This window comes from Chrysochloris asiatica, unplaced genomic scaffold (assembly GCF_000296735.1).
Source record: "Chrysochloris asiatica unplaced genomic scaffold, ChrAsi1.0 scaffold00017, whole genome shotgun sequence".
In the NCBI taxonomy this organism is placed as follows: domain Eukaryota; kingdom Metazoa; phylum Chordata; class Mammalia; order Afrosoricida; family Chrysochloridae; genus Chrysochloris; species Chrysochloris asiatica.
In genome coordinates, this window is record NW_006408535.1 from 32,630,200 (window position 1) to 32,640,564 (window position 10,365).

General features: G+C 42.4%; 1 protein-coding gene across 1 annotated transcript in view; it reads right to left on the bottom strand.

Annotated features, from left to right (window-relative positions):
- PNP (purine nucleoside phosphorylase) overlaps positions 1 to 1,220 on the bottom strand; it is a 10,235-nt gene extending 9,015 nt beyond the window's left edge. The window contains exon 1 of the mRNA XM_006835552.1: positions 1,210 to 1,220. Coding sequence (XP_006835615.1) covers positions 1,210 to 1,220 — 11 coding nt within the window. The remainder of the gene's footprint in view (positions 1 to 1,209) is intronic.
- Positions 1,221 to 10,365: the final 9,145 nt, after the last annotated feature.

Here is a 10,365-nt window from a genome sequence, read left to right on the forward strand (position 1 = left end):
CCACACTAGGGCTCCTGAATGAAATTAGTCAATCACAAAAGGACAAACACTGTATGATACTAGTGTTGTAAAAAGTTAAAAATAAATAAAAGTTTTTCTCAACAAAAGAATTTATGATGGTTAGCGGGGGAGAAGGAAAAGCATTCATGCGCTACAGAGGGTAGACACATGTTAACAGAGTGCAGGAAATATACAAGAAGGAAGTTAGCAAAGGAAAGATGACAGTAAGAGATGCAGGGAGAATGCCATAGTTAAAATAAATAGAGGTAAATGCTGTTAACTGTTGGTACATGAAAGGGATTGCAACCATGTAATGAAGCAAAATATGGTTTATTAAATGTAAAACGGATGATCTGCTCTGTAAGGCTTTATTCAATTCGTAATAAAAAGTAAAATATGTATACATATTTTTTTTTTAAAAAAAGGAGGAAATGTAAGAAGTGTGAAGCTGTGGCCACCTGGTAAATCTAGTCATGCAGTTTGTCGGACATTCACCTCGGCCATCAATCTCCCAAATGCACCCTGGATTCCTGAGCACCCAAAAGTCAGTGTGATCTCTACTGATAGACTTGTACTGGGAATTACAAGATCAAAGCGGAGAGTAGAGTTTCCTAAAATGTGGGGTGAAGGAACTGGGCAGGATGTGTTACTCAGTTCAGTGAGAAAGGATTTCCTTCTCTCTTGGAGACTCTATCCCCTGTTGAATGGGGCGGACCTCCAATTTGGAGAAGGGTGCTGACAAGAAATGTGACCAATCTTTTCTCTGAAGGGAAAGTTCCTAATTTGAGTATCAAAATCAGGTGGCGGCTTTGCCTAGACCCCAGATTGGAATCTGTAATGGGGTCTCCGTGTGTGTGAAGTGAAGATGGAGGTGTGCCAGAGTCTGCCTCCTTCTCCACTTACACCCGCTCTCGACATCCAGACTCGCGCACCGGTTAACTACGCTGAACTAACACGTCCCCTTCCAGCTTGGGTGGCGCCACTCTAGCTCGATTCCTGCGCGCGCCTTTGCCCGCGCAGGCTGCCCCCCTGCTCTGTCGCTCTGCCCCAGACACCCGGCTCCGTGCCAGGCCTCTCTGCATCTCCAAGGCGCTCGCTCCCTCGCTCGGTCCCCTTGGGTCTCAGAATGCCGGGCTCCCAGGTCTTGGTGACAGTTATCTCACTTCCCTAGCGACCTCCGGAGTCCCAGGGGCCTGGTGCCCAACTCACTTGTTCTCCATGGTCTCGCCGACGCCCTCGCGATGAGCCTGCCCTTTCCTGCTCAGATCCGCGCTGCGCTCCACCGAGCTGCGGTTACCCGGTCAGGTCGACACAGCTAATGCACTGTTCACTTGACGCTGGCTTATACCCCAGCCCGGGAGTCCTCAGCCAATAGTAGCTGAGCATGCGGGACGGCCCCGTCTCCATGGTGACACACCCAGATTCAATCGCTGGAGGCTGGGTTGTAAACCTTTTCGGAAATTCTTCTTCCACTCTCTGAACCCTTTCGCCCTGGGGGCATCTAGCGTTGAAGCTTTGCAACTAATCCTGTCCGAAGGGATTTTCAGCCTGGAGGCCTATGTGGGCAGTGGGTTGGAAGCCAGAACGAGAGCCTCCAACTGTCTATCTGCAACCCCATTACAGATTCTGTCTAGTACAAACTATGAGATATTTGACAAGACTGTGTTAAACCTTAGATAGCACAACCCTTCTAGAAAACCAAAAGGGTAGAACACGGTCAGCATTCTTCCCTGTGACTGAGGTGCTACCTGACAGGAAAGCAGGGTCCACTCTAGCAACAATGCTGACCTGAAGGTTACACGGTTTTGAATCAAGGTTCAGATGGGCAGAAAAAAAAGTTTTAGGGTCAAGGATTCTTGCGCCCCAGATACAGAACAAAGGGTAGGGATGGGTAAAGGGTGTGTTATTGTTGTTATGTGCCGTGGAGTCGGTTCCGACTCATAGCGACCCTGTGCAGGCTTTCCAAGGCTGTAAATCTTTATAGGAGCAGAAAGCCGCTTCTTTCTCCCGCGAAACAGCTGGTAGATTCGAACTGCTGACTGTGAGATTAGCAGCCCGATTCGTAATAATCCTGTGATTTACGCAATACTATATAATGCACTCCATGTAATTAGAGAACTCTTTGCAAGGTGAAACATGCTTTAACAAAACCTCACAATATTCTGTCTTTGTAAGAATTCAGCTCTTTGCTCTCCGCACTTTTTGCAAGCTTAACTTCAAGTCATTGCATGTGTTGTTGTTAAGTGGCGTTAAATCGGTTGATTCTAATAGTGACCCTGCAGTTTCCGCAGAGTAGCTGGTGGATTTCAACCGTCGACTTCGAGGCTACCAGTCCAGTGCCAGCCACATCAGGACTTCATTGTTTGAATATTGGAAATTCCCCTCCCTTCCACTAAATGACGTGAATAGGGTTGATGTTATTCGAAGCGGTAACCTCGGTGATCTCACCTCCCTCTCCTTCCACCCCCGCCCCCCTTCCCAGGGGATGTTGGCCGGAAAATCCCCTCCTAGAGGGTGGAGCTGCCTCCAGGCGCCGCCTCCAAATCCTTCCTGCTGTGGAGCTAAGGGCAGCACTGCTGGGGCCCTTCCCTCCCAACCCTGCCTTTGAGTGGTTTCCTGTAGCATCTCGTTTCTCTCTATGCAGAAGGCGGAGACCTTTCTCTCAGGCCAAGGGCGACTGCCCTGGCCCCCATTGCCTGCTAGCCTCCTACTGGCGGATGATGGGCAAGTGCGGGGGCGGGTTTGGGGGGGAGGGTTGCAGGTTACTGGACTAGGTGACAAGTGACACCAGCCCTAGTGACGCTATTGCCTTGCTGCTTGCTACTGCTTTGCTGTAATTGCCCTGGAATCATTTTGGTGTCACCCACTCTTAAGGTGTTAGGGATTGCAATTCACGCACCGCCCTTCCTCTAGTGACATCACTACTCCCACTTTCCTGAACTCTAATCTTTATGGTTTGCTGTTTCTCACATCACCATGGTCCAAATCCCTGTTTTCTCACCCTGTTTCTGTCTTGCTTGTTTGTTGTTGTTGTTAAGTGCCGTCGAGTCTTACTGACTCATAGCTACCCTATATAGGGTTTCTGAGAGGCAGCTGGTGGGTTTGAAATGCCAACCTGTGGTTCACAGTCCAGTGCTGATCCTACAAATATTTACTGAGCACCAACCAGAACTGGTGTGGTGCTGTAGGTTAATGCGCCAGACTGCAAAGCTATTTGAACTTCAAGGTCCGTGGTTCAAACTCACCCGTTGCTCCTTGGAAACCCCACACAGGGTCGCTATGGTTTGGAATCGACTCGATGACACTCAACAACAACCAGAACTATTCTAGTACTAGTTGTTGTTGTTGTTAAGTGCCGTCGAGCCGGTTCTGACCCATAGCGACTCTGTACGGGGTTTCCGAGGCTGTAAATCTTTACGGGAGCAGAAAGCCTCATCTTTCTCCCGCGGAGCGGCTGGTAGTTTCGAACTGCTGGCCTTGAGGTTCGCAGCCCGATTCGTAACCACTATACTACCAGAGTAAAGATAGATGGAGCTGAGGCAGCGGAGTGGAAAGGGAAAAGAGGCAATATAAATAAAGAACAGAGTCAGTGCCAAATAAATGGTTATCTTATTATTATTGGTTTTTATTATTTTTATTTCTGTAATTATTCATCCAGCAATGGTAGCAAAAGGAACAGGATAAGCTAAAAGTAAAATTTCACCTTAGTAATGAGACAATAAATATTTGAAACACTGCAAGTATGATTTTAAACGATGAATAAAATCAGCCAAAGAAACTATCCACTAGCATGTGATTGCTGAAAGGTTTTTTAATACCCTATAGCCAACCCCACTTACCCAAAAGATATAATTAGAATATGATTATAGATAAGAAAAGTTAAAGTCTAATCAACTTAAGCAAAAGAAGTAGTCTGCAATATCAGTAAAACCTGCAAAAGCCAGAAGCTGCATAAGTAGGAGGTCTATCAGACAAAGACACCTTAAATATTTTCACTAACAGAGAGCAATAGAAAAGTGGTAAGATGCATCCAGTTAAAGGCAGAACATTTTTGAGACTCAAAAAAACAAGACAATCCTGTCCAGTTCTGGCTTCTGACTTTCATAGTCTTCACTGTGCCTACAAAAGGGAAATGGAGGGGAAGAAATCAGCCTTCATTAGTTTACTCCCAGCCTCACGTGGAACTAAGTTTGATATGCATTAACATTCCAGTTACCAAAGAAATGTACGCTTATGTGACAGAAGAGGACAGTTCACCATACCACATGCTGGCCAGGTGATATAACCTTTAGAATTGCGCAATATATTTTTCTCTGAATTCAAAATATAACTTTAGAAAAGCTGCCTCCTCAAAGTTTTGTTAAGTCCCATCAAGTTGGTACTGACTCACAGCAACCCACTATAGGGTTTCCAAAGAGCGGTTGGTAGGTTTGAACCACCAATGTTGAGGTTAGCAGCCCACTGCTTATCCTTAACACCACACCAGGACTCCTCAAAATAGAGTTGACTTTAATGAACTGGATACAGTAAAGCTTTCAGGACCTTCATTTGTTAATGTGACATGACTCAAAATGAGAGGAAACAGCTGTTAAAATCCATTAATAATTGAAATGTGGCATATACAAAGTATGAATCTAGGAAAATTCGAAGTTATCAAAATGAAAAATAGCACTATCCTAGGCATTAGTGAGCTGAAATGGACTGGTATTAGTTATATTGAATCACATAAACATGGTCTACTATGCTGGGAATGACAAATTGAAGAGGAATGGTGTCAAATTCATAGTCCAAAAGTATACTTAAAGAGCTATACTGAAGCACAATGCTGTCAGTGATAGGATAATATCCATGGGGCTCTGGTAGCGTAGTGGTTATGAATCCATGTAGCTCTGGTAGCATAGTGGTTATGAATCAGGTTGCGAACTGCAAGGTCAGCAGTTCGAAACTACCAGCGGCTCTGCCAGAGAAAGATGAGGCTTTCTGCTCCCGTAAAAGATTTACAGCCTCAAAAACCCTGTTCAGGGTCACTATGGGTCGGAACCAACTTGATGGCACTTACAACAACAACAACAACAAGGAAGACCAGTTAAAATGACTATTATTTAAATTGATGTACGAACTACTAATGCCAAAGATAAAGAAATTGATGACTTTTGCCAACTAATGTCGGAAAAAAAGCAAAAAAGAAGCAAGATGCACTGATAACTAATTACTAGTGATTTGAATGTGAAAGTTGGAAACAAAGAGGAAATATCTATAGTTGGAAAATATGGCTTTTATTATAGAAATGATGCTAGAGATCGCATGATAGAATTTTGCAACATCAATGACTTGTTCATTGCATACCTTTTTTTCAACTATATAAATAACCCCCTGTACATGTAGATCTTGCCACATGGAATGAATATACAGGAATCAAATCAACTACATTTGTGAAAAGAAGCAGTAGTGAAACTCAGTATTATAGGTGAGAACAAGGCCAGGGGCCTACTTCAAATCTCAAGTGCTCATATAAACAAGTCCAAGTTAAGGGTGAAGATAATTAAGGCAAGTAGATGAGGGTCAAAGTATGACCTTAAGCATAATTTAAGAGAGCATCTCAACAATAAATATGTGTCACACTAGGCCATGATTCTCAGTGGTTTGACAGTCACATGATAATCTCCATGGTATAATTTGATGTGATGAACACATAAAAGGATTAAGAATGGATACACCACCTCTAGTCCTATCACAACCTTGATCCAATGTAAAGGAGATTCCCAGGGGTAAGGCATGCAACATCTTTTATCTTACAAGAGATAGAAGGAGAGAGAAGTGAGCAGAGAAGAAAAACTTACTACCATCAAGAAAGAAGAGCCAGGAGCAGAGTGTGCTTTTTGGACGTGGAGTCCCTGAATTGTGAAGCTCCTAAATTCAGAGAGATTGATGTCAAGAAATGTGGAGATCTCCAAGGAATACTGGGTCTATAGATGGTGAAAGGGACAAGGGCCTTTTTCTAGAGTTGTTGTTGTTGTAATGTGCTGTGGAGTCGGTTCCGATTCATAGCGACCCTGCACAGGGTTTCCGAGGCTGTTAATCTTTACAGGAGCAGAACGCCTCATCTTTCTCCCACAGAGCAGCTGGTAGTTTTGAATTGCTGACCTTGTGGTTCGCAGCCCGATTCGTAACCACTACGCTACCAGAGCTCCTTCTAGCACTCTGAATTCGGATTTCTAGCTTCCCAAACTGTGATGGAATACACTTCTATTTGTTTAAGCCATCCACTGATGGTATTTCTGCTATAAAAACACTAGATAACTAAGACAAACACTAATGACCCAAGACCAGACAAGTTGTTGGATGACATCACACATGAAGCAAACAATACGTTAAAAGCACAGGAAAGAAAAAAGAACAAAACAAAATAGATATCAGAAGAGACACAAAAAGTGGTCTTGAACAAAGAGTAGTAAAGCAAATGAAATGAAAGAAATGGTGAAGGCAAAGAGCTGAACAGAAAATTCCAAAGGGTGATTTGAAAAGACAAAGTATTATAATGAAATGTGAAAAGACCAGGACTTAGAAATCAACAAGGGAAAAATATGCTTGGTATTTCTCAAGTTTAAAGAATTGAGAGGGGAAAAAAAAAAAATCAAGCCTTGAGTTAAAATATTGAAGGATTCTAGAAGCAAAATCTTGTATTGTGCAGGAGACAACAAAAGATAGAGGGAATACACAGAGTCACTATACTAATAACAATTGATGGACATTTAACCATTTCAGGAGGGAAAATATGATCAAGAACTGATGGTATTGGAGGAAAAAGTACAAGCTGCAATGAAAGCTTTGGCAGAAAAACAAGACTCCAGGAATAAAAACTGCATAGCAACTGACATGTTCCAACAAAATGATGCAACATTGTGAGTGTTTATTCATCTATGCCAAGTAATTCTGAAGCCAGCTATCAGGCCAAACAACTGGAAGAGATCCATATTTGTGCCTATTCCAAACAAAAGATTATCAGATAGAATGCACAAATTATTGAACAATATAATTAATATCACATACAAGTAAAATCTTGCTGAAGGTAATTTAAAAATGGTTGCAGCAATACATCCACAAGGAACTGCCGGAAATTCATGCTAGATTTAAAAGAGGACATGGAATGAGGATTATCAACATAGAACAGCTGATGTCAGATGGATTTGGGCTGAAAGTAGAGAATAGCAAAAATATTTATACCCATGTTTTATTGACTATGCAAATGCATTAAACTGTGTGGATCAGAAAAACTATGGACAACATAGTGAAGATTGGGAATTCCAAAACACTTAGCTATGCTCCTGCAGAACCTATACATAGAACAAGTTGCAGTCATTTGACCAGAATAAGGGGATACTGAATGATTCAATGAATCAAGAAAGGTGTGCATCGGGGTTGTATTTGCTCACCATACTATTCAATCTGCATGCTGAGCAACTAATACAAGAAAGAGGACTATATGAAGAAAAATACAACATCATAATTGGAGGAAGACTTATCAACAACCTGGGATATGCAGAGGACACAATCTTGCTTGCTGAAAGCAAAGAAGACGAAGCTTTTACTGATGATGATTAAAGAACACAGCCTTCTGTGTTCTTTTATGCCTCAACATAAAGAAAACAAGAATCCTTACAACTGGACTAATAAGCAACATCATAGTAAACAGAGAAAAGATTGATGTAGTCAAGACTTTCTTGTAACTTGAATTTGCAATCAGTGTCCATGGAAGCAGCAGTCAAGACAAATGATGTCTTGTATTGGAAAAAAAGCAAAGATATCACTTTGAGGACTAAGGGGAGCTTGACCCAAACCATGCCATTTTCAATTGTCTCACATGCTTGTGAAAGCTGGACAATGAATCGAGAAGACAGAAGAATTATACCTTTAATTTGTGGTGTTATTGAAGAATATAGTAAGTACCAAGGACTGCTAGAAGAACAAACAAATCTGTCTTGGAGGAAGTACAGCAAAATTGCTTCTTAGAAGCAAGGATAGTGAGACTTTGTCTCAGGTACATTGGACATGATATCAGAAGGAACCAGTCCCTGGAAAGAATATCATGCTTGGTAAAATAGGTGGCCATCAAAAAGAAGACCTTAAATGAGACAGACTGACACAGTGACTGCAACTATGGGAGCCAACATAGCAACAATTGTAAGGATGGGTACGACCAGGTAGTGTTTCATTCTGATGTGCATAGGGTTGCTAAGATCGGCAGTTCAAACCCACCAACTGCGCCTTGGAAACCCTATACAGGGTCGTTATGAGTCAGAACTGACTCAACAGCACTTAACAACAACAAATGTCTGCTGTATACCAGTGTTCACCTTGAAGCAGATAAACACATACAAACAAAAATAGTTGACTGTCTCTACCCTTTATTATGACTTGTTAGGTGCCCTCTGTTGTTATGTTGTTATGTCCAAGGAGCAGCTGGTGAGTTTGAATAACTGACCTTGTGGTTCAAATGGGCCTTGAAATCCAGTGCTTTATTCCACAGCGCCACCCCAGGCACATATTTAGTGATCATCTATGTGAAATGTCTACTATTTCTTTTTTAGCCCATCTCAAGGCAAATTCAGTTCAAACCTCACCAGCCACTCCTCAGAAACCCTACATAGGGTCAACTGTGAGTTGAAACTGACTCGACGGCACTTAACAACAACAACAACAATTCCTCTAACAACCTATCATATGCAGATGATACAGCCTTGCTTTCTAGAAGTGAAGAGGACTTAAAATACTGGTGAAGATCAAAAACTCTAAGTTTCAGTATGAATTGCATGTAAATGTAAAGAAAACAAAGATCCTTACCACTGAAACAATTAATAACATCATGATAAATGGAGAAAGATATATATATATTGAAGTTGTCAAAGACTTCATTTTGCTTGGATCCACCATAACACTAATGGAGGCAGCTGTCGTGATAGCAAACATTAGGCAACTCTGCTGCACAAGGCCTCTTTAAAGTGTTCGGGGAGCAAAGGTTCTATTAGTTTGAGGACTAAGGAGCACCTGACCCAGCCATGATATTTCCAATAGCTTCATATACATGTGAAAGTTGGGCAATGACTAAGGACTATAAAAGAATTAATGCATTAGAAAAATGATTTTAGAGATACAGTATAGTTGTGTGGCGCTGTGGGTTAATGCACCAGACTGCAAAGCTGTTTGAACTGCAAGGTCGGTGGTTCAAGCTCACCAGCTGCTCCTTGGAAACCCTATACAGGGTCGCTATGGGTTGGAACCAACTTAATGGCCCTTAACAACAACAGAGAATTAAGGCATATATTAAAAGCACTGGAAACTGAAAAAGTTGGGACCCTCTGGGTTAGGGTGTTGAAAACAGATCCGCATGGTCCTAGAGGAATGCTGTTGCTGTTGTTGCTAGGTGTCATTGAGTCACTTCTGACTCTCAGTGACACTGCATAGGGTTTCTGAGGCTGTAAATCTTTACGGAAGCAGAAACCCTCATCTTTCTCCCACGGAACAGCTGGTAGTTTTGAACTGCTGACCATGAGATTAGCAGCCCAATTCATAGCCACTACACTACCAGAGCTCCTTGGAATTAGTCCCTTCCAAATACAGGTCCAAAGTATGAGAGATGAAGCCTTACCATTCTAGCTTGTATATCGTCCTCCTCATCCTTATATATTGTCCTTCCTGTCACCCAAGCTAACACGTGTCAACCCTCTAGCCAATGGACTACTCCCCCTACCCTCCCACCCCTGGTAAACATTAAAGACTGTTTCTTTTACTATGGAAATGTTTTCTTAAGATTTTACAAAATTAGTCTTATACAATCTTTGTCCTTTTGTGACTGACTAATTTCACTTAGCATAATGTCCTCCAATGGAGTCCTGGTGTGGTGCTGTAGGTTAATGCACCAGACTGCAAAGCTGTTTGAACTGCAAGGTCAGCGGTTCAAGCTCACCAGCTGCTCCTCGGAAACTCTATACAGAGTCACTATGGGTCGGAACAGACTTGACAACACTTAGCAAAAACAACGTCCTCCAAGTTCATCCATGTTATGAGGTGTTTTGCAGATTCTTCAAGGTTGCATAGTATTCCATTGTGTGTATGTACCAAAGTTTGTTTATCTATTCTTCCATTGATGGGCACTAGGCTGTTTCCATCTTTTTGCTATTATGAATAGTGCTATGGAGTCCTGGTGTGGCGCTGAGGGTTAATGCACTGGACTGTAAAGTTGGCTTGAACCACAAGGTTGGTGGTTCAAGCTCACCAGCTGCTCCTTGGAAACCCTATACAGGGTTGTCATGGGTCAGAACCAACTCGATGGCACTTGACAACAACAACGATAAACACTGGTGTGCA